Source organism: Trachypithecus francoisi, unplaced genomic scaffold (genome assembly GCF_009764315.1).
Source record: "Trachypithecus francoisi isolate TF-2019V2 unplaced genomic scaffold, Tfra_2.0 Lachesis_group8, whole genome shotgun sequence".
In the NCBI taxonomy this organism is placed as follows: Eukaryota; Metazoa; Chordata; class Mammalia; order Primates; family Cercopithecidae; genus Trachypithecus; species Trachypithecus francoisi.
The window spans coordinates 52,112,670-52,129,835 of NW_022681473.1; the positions used below are offsets into that span (position 1 = coordinate 52,112,670).

Consider the following 17,166-nt stretch of genomic DNA (forward strand, 5'->3'; position numbering starts at 1 on the left):
TTGATTTCTTATCCTAAAATTTTGCTGAAGTTATTTATCAGTTGAAGGAGCTTTTGGGTAGAGACTATGGGGTTTTCTGGATATAGAATTATGTCATTTGCAAACAGGGATAGTTAGACTTCCCCTCTTCCTATTTGGATGCCCTTTATTTCTTTCTCTTGCCTGATTGCCCTGACCAGGACTTCCAATACTGTATTGAATAGGAGCAGTGAGAAGTGGCATTTTTGTCTTATGCTAGTTCTCAAGGGGAATGCTTCCAGCTTTTGCCCATTCAGTATGATGTTGGCTATGGGTTTGTCATCCAGGCTCTTATTATTTTGAAGTATGTTTCTTGAATACCTAGTTTATTGAGAGTTTTTAACATGAAGGATGTTGAATTTTATCAAAAGCCTTTTCTACATCTATTGAGATAATCATGTGGTTTTTGTATTTAGTTCTGTTTATGTGATGAATCACATTTAATGATTTGCATATGTTGAACCAACCTTACATCCCAGAGATAAAGCCTACTTGATTGTGGTGAGTAAACTTTTTGATGTGCTATTGGATTCAGTTTGCAAGTATTTTGTTGAGGATTCTGCATCAATGTTCATCAAGGATATTGGCCTGAAGTTTTCTTTTTTTGTTGTGTCTCTGCAAAGTTTTGGTATCAGGATGATGCTTGCCTCATAGAATGAGTTGGGGAGGAGTCCCTCCTCCTCAGTTTTTTGGAATTGTCCCATAGGAATGGTACCAGCTGTTCTTTGTACATCTGGCAAAATTTGGCTGTGAATCCATCTGATCCTGGGCTTTGGTTGGTAAACTATTTATTACTGATTCAATTTCAGAGCTCATTATTGGTCTGTTCAGGCATTTATTTCTTTTTGGTTCAGTCTCAGGAGGATGCATGTGTCCAGGAATTTATCCATCTCTTCCAGGTCTTCTATTTTGTGTACATAGAGATGTTTGTAGTAGTCTCTGATGGTTATTTGTTTTTCTGTGGGGTCAGTGGTAACATCCCTTCTTTAATTCTGATTGTGTTTATTTGAATCATCTCTCTTTTCTTCTCTATTAGTTTAGGTTGTGGCCTATCTGTCTTATTAATATTTTCCAAAAACCAACTCCTGAATTCACTGATCTTTTGAATGTTTTTTGGTGTCTCAGTCTCCTTCAGTTCAGCACTGATTTTGGTTATTTCTTGTCTTTTGGCTTGGTTTGTTCTAGCTTTCCTATTTCTTTTAGTTGTGATGTTAGGTTGTTAATTTTAGATCTTTCTAACTTTTTGATGTGAGTGTTTAGTGCTATAAATTTTCCTGTTAACACTGCCTTACCTGCTGTGTCCCAGAGATTCTGGTATGCTGTGTCTTTTGTCTCATTAGTTTCAAAGAACTTCTTGATTTCTACTTTAATTTCATTATTTACCCAAAAATCACTCAGGAACAGGTTGTTAAATTTCCATGTAATTGCATGGTTTTGAGCAAATTTTTTAATCTTGATTTCTATTTTTACTGCACTGTGATCCAGGAGTGGGTTCAGTATGATTTTGGTTCTTTTGCATTTACTGAGAATTGTTTTGTGTTCAATTTTGTGGTCAATTTTAGAATATGTTCCATGCAATGATGGGAAGAATGTATATTCTGTTGTTTTCGGGTGGAGAATTCTATAGAGGTCTATCAGATCCATTTGGTCCAATGTTAAGTTCACATCCTGAATATCTTTGTTAATTTTTGCCTAGGTGATCTGTCTACTACTGCCAGTGGAATATTGAAGTTTCCCACTATTATTGTGTGTGAGTCTTAGTCTCTTCATAGATCTCTAAGTACTTGCTTTACGAATCTGGGTGCTTCTGTGTTGGGTGCGTATTTAGGATAGTTGGCTGTATGTTTAGGATAATTAAGTCTTGTTGTTGAACTGAATCCTTTACCATAATGTAATGTTCTTGTCTTTTTGGTCTTTGTTGTCTGAAACTGCTATTGCAACCTTTGCTTTCTTCTAATTTCTATTAACCTGGTAGATTTTCCTCCATCTCTTTATTTTGAGCCTTTGGGTATCATTGCATGTAAGATGAATCTCTTGAAGACAGCATACTACTGAGTCTTGTGTTTTTTTTTTTTTTAATCCAGCTTCCTATTCTGTGCCTTTTAAACAGGGCATTTAGCTCATTTACATTCAAGTTTAGTGTATTGATATGTGCAGATTTGAACCTGTCATTGTGTTGTTAGCTGTTTATTGTGCCGGCTTGTTTGCTTTATAGTGTCACTGGTCTGTGTACTTAAGTGTGTTTTGTATTGGCTTATAATGGTCTTTCCTTTCCATATTTAGTGCTCCTTTCAAGATCTCTTGTAAGGTGGGTGTGCTGGTAACAAACTCCCTCAGCATTTGCTTGTTGAAAAGGACGTTATTTCTCCTTCATTGAGGAAGGTGAGTTTGGTTGGATATTAAATTTTTGGTTGAAGATTTTTTTTCTTTAAGAATGTTGAATATAGGAGCCTAATCTCTTCTGGCTTGTAGAGTTTCTGCTGAGAGGACTGCTGTTAGCCTGAAGGGGTTCCCTTTGTAGGTGACCTGCCCTTTCTCTTTAGCTGCCTTTAGCATTGTTTCTTTAATTTCAGCCTTGGTGAATCTGATGATTATGTGTCTTGGAGTTGATATTCATGTGTAAAATCTTGCAGGGGTTCTCTTTACTTCCTGATTTTGACTGTTGGCCTCTCTACCAAGGTTGGGGAGGTTTTCATGGATGATATCCTGAAATATGTTTTCCAAGTTGTTTGCTTTCTCCCTGTCCCTTTCAGGGATGCCAGAGATTCATAGATTTAGCCTTTTACATAATTCCATATTTCTCAGAGGTTTTTTCATTCATTTTCATTATTTTCTTTTTTTAATTGTCTGACTGTACTATTTCAGAGAACCAGTCTTCAAGTTCTAAGATTCTTTCCTTGGCTTGGTCTATTCTGCAGTATACTTGTGATTGCATTGTAAAATTCTTATAGTGTGTTTTTCAGCTGTATCAGATCAGTTAGGTTCTTTTTCATACTGGCTATTTCATCTGTCAGCTCCTGTATTGTTTTATCGTGATTCTTAGTTTCCTTGGATTGGGTTTTGTTGTTCCACTGAATCTCAGTGGTCTTTGTTCTTATCCATATTCTGAATTCCATTTCTGTCACTTCAGCCAACTCAGTCTGTTTAAGAACCCTGTAGGAGAACTAGTGTGGTTGTATGGAGAAAAGAAGACACTCTGGCCATTTGAGTTGCTGGAGCTCTTGCATTGGTTCTTTCTCATCTTTGCATGTGGGTGTTCCTTTAACTGCTGAGCTGCCTCTGATTGAAGTGGTCAGGCAGGAGCAGAGTGGTTGTGCTAAAGTCCCAGGTCAGGTAGCCCTGCCTAGTGAGGAGAAGTGAGGATGGGACCTGCATGGAGAACAGTCCAGCCACTTTTCTGTGAGATGGGTGCTCTGTGCTTGGGGTCTGGACCAGCCTGTGCTCCCACGGACTCTTCAGAGTTGCTTCCCTAGGTGGAGGAGGCTCCTCTGGCTCCCTGTCACCCCAGGGTGGGCATCTGCCCTGCCTGACTTTTCTCCATTCTCTATGGGTTATTTTCCTGATGAATCCCAATGTGTGTTCCTGGGTGTTTCAGTTGAAGGTGCTATATTTACTTGCCCCTTCTATTTCTTTCCCTCAGAGAGGCGCATACTAGCTGCTTCAAGTGCCATCTTTGTCAGACTCCCTGTACCATTTCTATCTTCCTAATTTCACTTAGGGAGATACCAGTTTTCAAAAACTGACTAGACAGAACATAATTATAGTGCTCATTACATGGCTTTTGGAATTATTTTCTAGTTTTACTGACTGCTCCTATAGAAGATGGGGCCCTTAAAGCCTACAATTATGAATTATTAATCTTGGTGTTATCAATACATACTGTTTTGAAGAAAACATAGTAGGGTCTTTTAGAAATAAGAAATGAACAATAAATAGACTCATAGAAAGGCAGATGAGCATAGTATCCGGAAAGGGTGCACCTGAACTGAATCAGAGATTGAGATTAGTGAACAAAGAGCCCCATTGGGAATAATAACTTAAGTTGGTCAGAACCTGAAGAGCATGCAGTACATCTTTCCTGGAAAGCAGAAACAGTGTGGTAGAGCAGAAGCAGCATAGACTCCACTATTAGACAGACCTCAGTTCAAATCCTGGCTTTCTGTGGTGTTACGAACTGAATTATGTGCCTCCGCAAATTCATGCACTGAAGCCCTAACTTCCAATGTGACTGTATTTGGAAATAAGGCCTTTAAGAAGATAATTAAGGTTAAATGAGTTGTAAGGATGGGGCACTAATCCAATAAAACTGATGTCCCTATAAAGAAGAGGAAGAGACACAGAGACTTCTCTCCCCATCCCTCCCTGGACATGCACACACACAAAGGAAAGGTCATGTGAGGATCCAGTAAGAAGTCAGCCTTCTGCAAGCAAAAACGAGAGGCCTCACCAGAACCCTTCCTTGCTCATACATTGATCTTGAGCTTCCAGAAAATAAATGCCTGTTTTCTAAACCACCTAGTCTGTAGTATTTTGTTATTAATATATATAATATAATTATTATATAATTATACATTACTATTATATAATTATATTATTTGTATTAGGCAACACAAGTTGACTAATACACTTGGTTAAATATTTGACCTTGGACAAGTTATTTAACCTATGTGAAGTTTAATTGTGTTTACAAAGTAACAAGAGAGAAAGAACAATAATAACAGTAATATTGTAGTAATCATTAATGATCTTCACTGAATATTTCTGGTTCTTCTTTGAGTAATTGGTAGAATTATACTTCCATTCTTCCTTGATTTCAGGTATGGCCATATAATTTGCTTTCACCAACAAACTATGGAAGTCTTTAATTATATCACCACTTCTTCCTCTTACCCTAGAGACTGGGAATGTTTCAGATAGTAAAGTCTCTATCACCTGGGTCTCTGAGTGGGCATGATATGGAACAAAGCCCCCACTGACCTAAATATTACATGCAGCATCGGCAAGAAATAAGTCACTGAGAGTTGGGGGTTGTTATTATAGCTCATTACACAGGTATACATAGGTTGTTGAAATAATTAAATGAGATGTTTTAAAGTGTCTTTGTTGATTTTCAAGTCTTTGTGGCCTTGAAGCTGCTGGGTTGAAGAACGTTAAAAAGTTGCACATTTTCTAGTTTGAATATAGAGGTTTTTGGTAAGGCAATACCACTGTGAAGTTTATTACTAAGAGAAGTTCCAGTCTTAACAACTCTCAATTGATTGAGGCAGTGCTTATAGCCTTGTTGGAAAGAAAAGAAAGAAAAATACATATATATATATATGTATGTGTGTGTGTGTGTGTGTGTGTGTGTGCGCGCGTATGAAGAGCAAGACAACGTATACCAAAGTGTATACCTAAGAGTAGATATCTAGTGCTGGCAATCAGTACTCAGCAAGATCTACCAAGGTGTGCATCGTGTGGCAAAAGGAGTTAGGAAAGAAAGAGGCCAGTTGGAGCTAGAGGAGATGGGGAAGGGAGTTTGAGAGAAATCTTGAAGATGGGTAGGGTATGAGCAGATGGTGAGTAGACAAGACTGAATTTCTAAAAACTGTAAAATACATCTAAAACATTTAAGTCTTGCTCTTCTTGTTGCCATCCTCTGATAAGAAGTTGTGTGATGGTCAGGTGTAGTGGCTCATGCCTATAATCTCAGTCCTTTGGGAGGCTGAGGCAGGAGGCTGGCTTGAGCCCAGGAGTTCAAGACCAGCCTGGGAAACATACTGAGATACCATCTCCACAAATTTTTTTTTTAATTAGCCAGGCATAGTGGTATGCTCCTGCAGTCCTTGCAACTTGGGAGGCCAAGGTAGGAGAATTTCTTGAACCCAGTAGGGCAAGACAGCAGTGATCCATAACTATGCTACTGTACTCTTGTACTGCAGCCTGGAAGACAGAACGAAACCCTGCCTAAAAAAAAAAAAAAAGAGGCGCTGGGGGGTGCCACACCAGGTGGACATCTGATTTATGAAGCTCCCCATCCACCTATCTGAGTACCTGACTTCTCAGGACTGACTCCTACAGCATCAGATACACAGCTTCTCCTAGCATGATCTTGATCTGATCAGTAAACAAGAAAATTTGTCTCCCATAGTTCTGGGGCCTGTTCACCATCTACAACCACAGAGCTGTCATAGCTGCCATCTCTACTTCCATCCCTGTAATTTCACAGCCCCAGTTCACAGCCATGAATGAACCACAGTGCTTCTACAACGAATCCATTGCGTTCTTTTATAACCGAAGTGGAAAGCATCTTGCCACAGAATGGAACACAGTCAGCAAGCTGGTGATGGGACTTGGAATCACTGTTTGTTGTCCGGAGCCATGAGGCCCAGAACTAGCCGACCTCTGTTGCTTGATCTCCACAAAGCGGAGACAAGACAGCACATTTCCAGGTTCTTTATTACAAACCTTTCCCGCGCGCACCTAAACCCTTCCCGCGCGCGCCTAAACCTTTCCTGTGCACGCGCTAACTTTTCCCGCGCGCGCGCAAACATTTTTCCCGCCCAGGAAGATATGCAGCCTACGGCGCAGGCGCGATCCCGCGCCCGGGAAAATCACAAACCCACGGCGCATGCGCAATTGTAATTTGAGTAAGCCCAGCCTCCTGTCACCGCCCTGGCCCAACCTCTTCCTCTGCCAGCCTATATAAGGCATTGCACCTCCACCATTAAACGAGACTTGATCAGGCTATTTGTCTTGTCTCCCTTTCTCGTGTTTTCTTGTCTCCTCCATTCCCACTCCCCCTTCCAGGGTCTGTTCGACTGTCCTGCAGGTCGGGACACCTGGCGCCCGGACAGGGACCTGGACACGGGGGAAGAAGTGAGGAAGAAGGCACTAAAGTCGGCCGAAAGGAAAAGTGGAAGAAATTCCTCCGGACGTCGCAGGAGCCTGCCTCGTTGGAACCAGAGGTGAGTAACAGTGTCTGATTATGGGACAAGAATTGAGCCAACATCAAATTTATGTAGGGCAATTAAAAGAGGCCTTAAAAACACGAGGAGTAAAGGTTAAAAGTAATGATTTATTTAAGTTTTTTGATTTTGTAAAAGATACCTGCCCTTGGTTTCCACAAGAGGGAACCATTGACATAAAGAGATGGCGTAGGGTGGGAGACTGTTTTCAAGATTATTATACTACTTTTGGACCAGAAAAGGTTCCAGTGACAGCTTTTTCTTATTGGAACTTAATCAGAGATATAATAGATAAAAAGGAAAAAGAAAAAGATCCTGAGGTAATGGCGGTGGTTACTCAGACTGAGGAAATATTAAGAGGCAGCTCCCAAACCGACCTCGAAAAATCCATACCTAATAAAGAAATAGACCTTATATCGCTACAAAGCGATGAGGAAGAGGCTGGGGTCCCCTCGATAACAAATATAGAAACATCAAATAAGGAAAAGGCCAAAAAATACCCAGTTTTACCTACAACTAATGAAAACAAAAGTAAAAATAACCTTAACCCTTCAGAAGTAGACTGGGATAATTTAGAGGAAGAGGCAGCAAAATATAATAACTCTGACTGGCCACAAACTCTTACTTATCCCCCTCCCTATAATAAGGCTTCTGCCCCCAAAGTTATGGCAGTAATAGACCCAAAAGAGGAGCTTAGAGAAAAAATTGCACAGCTTGAAGAGCAAATAAAGCTCGAAGAACTACATCAGTCTTTAACCACTAGATTGCAGAAATTAAGGACAGGAAGTGAGAGCGTTCAATACCCTAAAGGAATAGAGAAACACTCTCACCCTCAGAGACCCGGACAGCATGTCCCAAAAGGAAGGTCGCTTGGTAGTAGGGATAGGGAGGATTCCTCTCCTCGAGATGTTTTTCCAGTAACGGAAACTACAGATGCACAGGGTCGAGCCTGGAGACACCACAATGGGTTTGAATTTACTGTAATAAAAGAACTAAAAACCGCTGTCTTGCAATATGGAGCTACTGCCCCGTACACCCTGGCCATAGTCGAATCTGTGGCCGAAAATTGGCTCACTCCCATAGATTGGAATACCTTAGTTAGAGCAGTTCTTTCCGGAGGTGACCATCTGATTTGGAAGTCAGAATTTTATGAAAATTGTAGAGATACGGCCAAGAGAAACCAACAAGCCGGAAATGGTTGGGATTTTGATATGCTAACTGGCTCGGATAACTACACAGAAACCGATGCTCCCGGTTTGTTTTCTCAAATCCAAGCAGCGGCTACCAAAGCCTGGAGAAAACTCCCTGTTAGGGCGGATCCAGGAGCCTCGCTCACGGGGGTCAAACAGGGGCCTGATGAGCCCTTTGCAGACTTTGTACATAGACTTTTAACCACAGCCAACAGAATATTTGGAAATGCCGAGGCAGGGGTGGATTATGTAAAACAATTAGCTTACGAAAACGCTAACCCGGCTTGTCAGGCAGCAATCAGACCTTATAGAAAGAAAACAGACTTAACAGGCTACATCTGCCTCTGTTCAGACATAGGGCCCTCATATCAACAGGGCTTGGCTATGGCTGCTGCCTTTAGTGGACAAACCATAAAAAATTTCCTCACTAGTAAAAATAAGAATAGCAGGGGGTGCTTCAAGTGTGGAAAAATGGGACACTTCGCTAGGGATTGTAAGGGAGAGCTAGCTAAGACCTTAGAGGCAAAAGCTCCAGGCCTCTGCCCTAGGTGTAAAAGAGGAAAACATTGGTCCAACGAATGTAAATCTAAAACTGACAATCAAGGAAATCCCCTAACACCTCAACAGGGAAACGGATTGAGGGGCCGGCCCCAGGCCCCGAAACAAGCTTATGGGGCGGTCAGTTTTGTACCAACCAACAGCAATCCGTTTCACAACTTAGTAGAGCAACCCCAGGAAGTGCAGGATTGGACCTCTGTTCCGCCTCCCACACAGTATTAACCCCTGAAATGGGACCCCAAGCCTTAGGTACTGGGGTATATGGACCCCTACCCTCAAACATGTTTGGATTAATCCTAGGGAGAAGCAGCGTCACCATGAAAGGCCTACAGGTCTTTCCAGGAATAGTTGATAGTGATTATATAGGAGAAATCAAAATCATGGCCAAGGCTATTGACAACATCATTATCATTCCTCAAGGGCATAGAATAGCGCGGTTACTCCTGTTACCATCGCTAAAAGCAGCTAATAAAGTCCAATCGCCCCTAAGGGGAAAGGGAGGATTTGGATCCTCAGACATCTACTGGGTACAGCCCATTACTAATCAAAAACCCTCTCTCACCTTATGGCTAGACGGAAAGTTATTTACAGGACTGATAGACACAGGGACCGATGTAACAATTATTAAACAACAAGATTGGCCCGCCAGTTGGCCCACTTCAGAGACCTTAACAAATTTACGAGGAATCGGGCAAAGTAATAACCCTAGACAAAGTTCCAAATATCTCACCTGGAGAGATCAAGAAAGTAATTCCCGTCTCATTAAGCCATTTGTTATCCCTGATTTGCCTGTTAACCTTTGGGGTAGAGATCTTCTCTCCCAAATGAGGGTCATGATGTGTAGCCCAAATAATATAGTCACTGCACAAATGTTGGCTCAGGGCTACCACCCTGGGAAAGGGTTAGGAAAAAGAGAAGATGGCATTTTGCAGCCAATCCCAGCCATAGGAAAATTAGATAAAAGGGGGCTTGGAAATTTTTAACCGTGGCCATTGACATGCCTGCACCCCAAAAAAGTGCTGACCCAATCACTTGGAAGTCAGATGAACCTGTTTGGGTTAATCAATGGCCACTAACCAATGAGAAGCTTGCCGCTGCCCAACAGTTAGTGCAGGAACAATTAGAGGCAGGACACATTACAGAAAGCAACTCTCCTTGGAACACCCCCATATTTGTCATAAAAAAGAAATCCGGAAAGTGGAGACTCTTACAAGATTTAAGAGCAGTAAATGCTACTATGGTCCTTATGGGCACCTTGCAGCCCGGACTACCCTCTCCAGTAGCAATCCCTCAAGGATATTTTAAAATTATCATAGACCTTAAAGATTGCTTTTTTACAATTCCCTTTCATCCTGCTGACCAAAAACGATTCGCCTTTAGCTTACCATCTATAAATTTTAAAGAACCAATGAAGCGATACCAATGGAAAGTGTTACCTCAAGGTATGGCCAACAGTCCCACCTTGTGTCAAAAATATGTGGCTACAGCCATACACTCAGTTAGAGAGACATGGAAACAAATATACATTATACATTACATGGATGATATCCTCATAGCAGGAAAAATGGGAGAACAAGTTCTACAGTGTTTTGCTCAACTCAGACAAGAACTAACCACAGCAGGGTTACAAATAGCTCCAGAAAAAATACAACTACAAGACCCTTATACATATCTAGGTTTTCAAATAAATGGACCTAAAATTACCAATCAAAAGGCCGTTATCCGTAAAGATCAGTTACAAAACCTTAATGACTTCCAAAAGCTCCTTGGAGACATAAATTGGCTCCGGACATACTTAAAACTCACCATGGGAGACTTAAAACCTTTATTCGACACCCTGAGAGGTGACCCCAACCCTAAGTCCCTTAGGTCGTTATCAAAAGAAGCTCTTTTATCACTTAATAAAGTAGAGGTGGCCATTGCTGAGCAATTTGTTACTAACATAAACTATTCACAGCCATTAACCCTTTTAATATTTAACACAACACTAACACCTACTGGTTTATTCTGGCAAAATAACCCTATTATGTGGGTCCACTTGCCTTCATCACCCAAAAAGGTATTACTCCCCTATTATGATGCCATAGCAGATTTATTATTCTAGGGAGAGACAATAGCAAAAAATATTTTGGAATTGAACCCTCTACGATCATACAACCTTATTCTAAGCCACAAATCCATTGGCTAATGCAAAACACTGAAACGTGGCCAATTGCTTGCGCCTCTTATGCCGGTAACTTAGATAACCATTACCCACCAAATAAGCTTATCCAATTTTGTAAACTACATGCTTTTGTCTTTCCTCATGTCATCAGTAAAACACCTTTAGACAATGCCTTATTAGTATTCACTGATGGGTCATCCACAGGAACTGCTGCATATACCTTTGCTGACACCACTGTTAAATTCAAAACCAGCCATACCTCAGCTCAGTTAGTAGAATTACAGGCCCTAATCGCGGTGCTGTCCGCCTTCTCTAATCAGGCTCTTAATATTTATACCGACAGTGCATACTTAGCTCACTCAATACCTTTACTTGAGACCGTAGCACAAATCAAACATGTGTCAGACACAGCCAAGTTATTTTTACAATGCCAACAATTAATACATGACAGATCAACTCCCTTCTTTCTTGGACATATTAGAGCTCACTCTGGATTGCCAGGACCCCATCCCAGGGCAACCAAATGGCTGACATGGCAACCAAAACAGTAGCCATAGCTACAAACACAAACCTAACCCAAGCACAAGCCACTCATGCCTTACATCATCTTAATGCTCAAACTCTAAGACTAATGTTTAAAATAACTAGAGAACAAGCAAGACAAATAGTCAAACAATGTCAGACCTGTGTAACACACCTACCAGTCCCTCACTTAGGAATTAACCCAAGAGGACTAGTTCCCAACATGATCTGGCAAATGGATGTCACTCATTATTCAGAATTCGGTAACTTAAAATACATCCATGTATGTATAGATACATTTAGTGGATTTATACTGGCCACCCTACAAACAGGCGAAGCTACCAAGCATGTCATAGCTCATCTACTACACTGTTTCTCTATAATTGGAAAGCCTAAACAACTAAAAACAGACAATGGTCCTGGCTATACATCCAAAGCCTTCCAAGACTTCTGTCTTAAATTACAAATAAAACACATTACTGGAATTCCCTATAACCCTCAAGGACAAAGAATAGTTGAAAGAGCTCACCTATCCTTAAAAACCACCATTGAAAAAATAAAAAAGGGAGAATGGTACCCTACTAAGGGCACCCCTAGAAACATTCTTAATCACACACTCTTTATTTTGAATTTTTTTAATTTAGATGATCTGAACAAATCAGCAGCTGATCGATTTTGGCATTCTGATTCCAAAAAACAATTTGCCATGGTTAAGTGGAAAGACCCATTAGACAACACATGGCATGGTCCAGACCCAGTGTTAATCTGGGGAAAAGGCTCAGTTTGTGTTTTTTCCCAAACTCATGATGCAGCCAGATGGCTGCCAGAGCGACTGGTAAGACAGGTACCTAACAATAGTCAATCCAGGGAGTAACTCTCTCCCTGAGAGTACTCTTTTCCTCTATTGCAGAGATGAACTCCAACTACAAGCCCCTCTGGACCATGATGCTGATCTGCCAAGCATTCCAGGTTCATGCCGGCTTCGGTAATCCCCATGAGGCCCGTACATATATACAACAATGATATGGTAAGCCCTGTGATTGTTATGGGAGATATATGACCTCCCCTCCAAATAAGTACATCTCAACTGTGTCCTGCTCCGCTCACACAGCATACCTGCCTAGTGACTCCCTTAAGTGGAGGTGTGTGTCAACCCCAAGATTATCTAGCAGAGGGGGTACCACAGCCTGCCCTTGTGACACATTTGAGGCTGCTATGCATAGTTCCTGCTATACTACTTATTTAGAATGTACCTCTGGCGGTAAAACATACTATACTGCTATCTTAACAAGATCTAGAACCCCTACTATAGGGGCCAGTAGTGTCCCTACAGTTGTAGGAAATACCAATAACCTTATATCAGCTGGCTATACTGGAATTGTAGGACAGCCTGTCTGCTGGAATATTCGCCCCCCTCTTCATATCTCTGACGGAGGAGGACCACAAGACAAGGTCCGAGAAATTATGGTATACAAAAAACTTGAGGAGTTGCAAAGGTCCCTGTACCCGGAAATTTACTACCACCCCTTGGCCTTGCCCAAAGCCTGAGGGAAAGAGAAAATTGATGCTCAGACCTTTGACCTCCTCACTGCTACTCATAACCTGCTTAACAATTCCAGCTCTAGTCTAGCTAATGACTGCTGGCTGTGTCTTCAATCAGGAGATCCCGTTCCTCTTGCTATACCCAGCAATGACTTAAATTATACATCCAATACCCTTTGCACCATAATTCCTCCCCTTAAAGTACAACCTTTAGAATTTCCTAGTTCCTCTTGCATCTACTCCCCTCCCCTTAATAACACTTACTACCTTGATGTAGGATTCAATGAGTTCAATAATTGTTCCACCATAGCAAATATTTCCCAACCATTGTGTGCCCCAAACAGCTCAGTTTTTATATGTGGCAATAATAGGGCTTATACCTATTTACCTACTAACTGGACAGGACGCTGTGTCTTAGCCACACTTTTGCCAGACATAGACATTATCCCTGGAGATGAACCTGTACCTATCCCAGCTATAGATCACTTTTTAGGAAGAAACAAAAGGACAATACAATTTATCCCCTTACTTGCAGGATTAGGCATAACTACCACTGTAGCAACTGGGGCTACAGGCCTAGGGGTTTCTGTTACTCAATACACCAAATTGTCTCATCAATTGATCTCAGATATGCAGGCCATCTCAAGTACTATACAAGATTTACAAGATCAGGTAGATTCTCTGGCAGAAGTAGTGCTCCAAAATAGAAGAGGCCTAGATTTACTAACTGCAGAACAGGGAGGCATCTGCTTGGCTTTACAGGAGAAGTGCTGTTTCTATGCCAATAAATCCGGGATCGTCAGAGATAAAATCAGGCGTCTACAAGAAGACCTAGAAAAATGACGAAAAGAAATAACCGATAACCTGTTTTGGACTGGGTTCCACGGACTCCTTCCCTATCTTATGCCATTCCTGGGCCCCCTGCTTTGCCTATTGCTCTTACTCTCTGTAGGACCTTTGGTCTTCAATAAGATCATGACATTCATTAAGCAACAGGTCGAGGCTATCCAAGCGAAACCTATACAGGTCCATTATCATCGCCTAGAACAAGATCGCGGTGGTTCGTACTCACACCCGTTATGACCACCTTCCCTATGCGCTGAACTGGACAGCCAATGACGGGTAAGAGAGTATCATCTCTCACTAACCTAAGACAGGAGGGCTGTCATAAGCTACTGCCTAATCCCATGACGGGTACCAGTGATGAGATGCATTACTCCAACCTAAGACAGGCGCAGTTCCCAAGGGACAATCTTCTAGCCAAAATTATATATAAAAAAGGGGGACCTGTCCGGAGCCATGAGGCCCAGAATTAGCCGACCTCTGTTGCTTGATCTCCACAAAGCGGAGACAAGACAGCACATTTCCGGGTTCTTTATTACAAACCTTTCCCGCGCGCACCTAAACCCTTCCTGCACGCGCCTAAACCCTTCCCGCACGTGCCTAAACCCTTCCCACGCACGCCTAAACCTTTCCTGTGCACGCGCTAACTTTTCCCGTGCACGCGCAAACATTTTTCCCGCCCAGGAAGATATGCAGCCTACAGTGCAGGCGCAATCCCCTGCCCGGGAAAATTACAAACCCACGGCGCATGCGCAATTGTAATTTGAGTAAGCCCAGCCTCCTGTCACTGCCCTGGCCCAACCTCTTCCTCTGCCAGCCTATATAAGGCATTGCACCTCCACCATTAAACGAGACTTGATCAGGCTATTTGTCTTGTCTCCCTTTCTCGTGTTTTCTTGTCTCCTCCATTCCCACTCCCCCTTCCAGGGTCTGTTCGACTGTCCTGCAGGTCGGGACAGTTTGTATCTTCATCATGTTGGCCAACCTACTGGTTATGGTGGCAATCTATGTCAACCACCACTTCCATTTTCCTATTTATTACCTAATGGCTAATCTGGCTGCTGCAGACTTCTTTGTGGGGTTGGCCTATTTCTATCTCATGTTCAACACAGGACCCAATACTCGAAGACTGACTGTTAGCACATAGCTCCTTCGTCAGGGCCTCATTGACACCAGCCTGATGGCATGTGTGGCCAACTTACTGGCTATTGCAATCGAGAGGCACGTTACGGTTTTCCACATGCAGCTCCACATACAGATGAGCAACCGGCAGGTAGTGGTGGTCATTGTGGTCATCTGGACTATGGCCATCGTTATGGGTGCTATACCCAGTGTGGGCTGGAACTGTATCTGTGATATTGAAAATTGTTCCAAAATGGCACCCCTCTACAGCGACTCTTACTTAGTCTTATGGGTCATTTTCAACTTGGTGACCTTTGTGGTAATGGTGGTTCTCTATGCTCACATCTTTGGCTATGTTCGCCAGAGGACTATGAGAATGTCTCAGCATAGTTCTGGACCCTGGCAGAATCAGGATACCATGATGAGTCTTCTGAAGACTGTGGTCATTGTGCTTGGGGCTTTTATCATCTGCTGGACTCCTGGATTGGCTTTGTTACTTCTAGACGTGTGCTGTCCACAGTGCGACATGCTGGCCTATGAGAAATTCTTCCTTCTCGTTGCTGAATTCAACTCTGCCATGAACCCCATCATTTACTCCTACTGTGACAAAGAAATGAGCGCTACCTTTAGGCAGATCCTCTGCTGCCAACGCGGTGAGAACCCCAGCGGCCCCACAGAAGGCTCAGACCGCTGGGCTTCCTCCCTCAAACACACCATCTTGGCTGGAGTTCACAGCAATGACCACTCTGTGGTTTAGAATGGAAACTGAGATGAGGAGCCAGCTGTTTTCTCTTGGAGGATAAACAGCCTCCCCCTACCCAATTGCCAGGGCAAGGTGGGGTGTGAGAGAGGAGAAAAGTCAACTCATGTACTTAAACACTAACCAATGACCGTATTTGTTCCTAGACCACACAAGACTTGATATATATTGAAAATTAGCTTATGTGACAACCCTCATCTTGATCGCCATCCCTTCTGAAAGTAGGAAGTGGAGCTCTTGCATTGGAATTCAAGAACAGACTCTGGAGTGTCCATTTAGGCTACACTAACTAGACTTTAAAAAGATTTTGTGTGGTTTGTTGCAAGTCAGAATAAATTCTGACTAGTTGAATCCACAACTTCATTTATATGCAGGCTTCCCTTTTTTATTTTTAAAGGATACGTTTCACTTAATAAACATGTTTATGCCTATCAGCATGTTTGTGATGGATGAGACTATGGACTGTTTTTAAACTACCATAATTCCATTTTTTCCCTTTCATAGGAAAACTGTAAGTTGGAATTATCTTTTATTTAGAAAGCATGCATGTAATGTATGTATGTAGTATGCCTTACTTAAAAAGATTAAAAGGATACTAATTTTAAATCTTCTAAGAAATAGAACCTAGACTTGAAAGCCAGTATTTGTTTAGGTTATGAAGCAAACAATGCTCTAATCACAATATTAACTGTTTAATTAAAATGTTGTAACAAGTATAAAACAGGGAATGTAAGTTTTTTACCAAAGTGATATGTATTCCAAAAAAGTCATAGAAGATGAAGCACTGTAATATTGTTCCCACATATTTAAAATACCAAGTACATTCTAATTACCAGTATATCAGAGGAAAATTTTCGTAGTCCTTGTAAAATAATATACTCATCATAGAAAATTTGAAAAATGCAGAAGTATATAAAAAAGCAAAAATGATTACTGATAATATCACAACCCAGAAGGAACCACCTTTAAAAAGCAACCCCTATGTATGCCTATGTGTGTATTGTATATCTTTTTTACATAGTTGGAATCATGCCGCAAACAGTTTTACAAGTAGATCCTTTCCATGGCAAAATTGCCACATTTTCTTATGGTATTAAAAGTTTTACAAAAAACTTTTAAAAAGTTGCATTTGAATATGAAAAGCTGCATTTTTACTTTTCTTTCCAGGGAATATAATATCATCCAAAGTGCATGGCCTAGAACAGCTTTTGGCACATAGTAAAAACTCAATAAATATTTGTTAACTGAATGTCTGAATACACATTGGGCTTTATAGAAAGACAAACTTGGGTTCAAATCTCAGCTCTCTTATAATGTGTAACCTTTTAAAGGTTACTTATCGTCCCTATGGTTCATCTTCATCTTAATAAATTGATACTCTAGGGAATCCAACCACTTAACAAATAGATACACTAGGGTTGTTATTCCGTAGTGTATCCATTTATAGTTTTGCATCTAAGTGTGGCATAGTGCTTCCACATGGTGGCATTTCAATAAATG

General features: G+C 41.5%; 1 protein-coding gene across 1 annotated transcript; it reads left to right on the plus strand.

Moving 5' to 3' along the window:
• Positions 1-5,990: 5,990 nt before the first annotated feature.
• On the plus strand, positions 5,991-15,663 carry LOC117080883 (lysophosphatidic acid receptor 1-like). The gene is given in 2 exon segments (XM_033206278.1): positions 5,991-6,365; positions 14,744-15,663. Coding segments are annotated over 2 exon segments (1,044 nt in total). The 5' UTR covers positions 5,991-6,241.
• Positions 15,664-17,166: the final 1,503 nt, after the last annotated feature.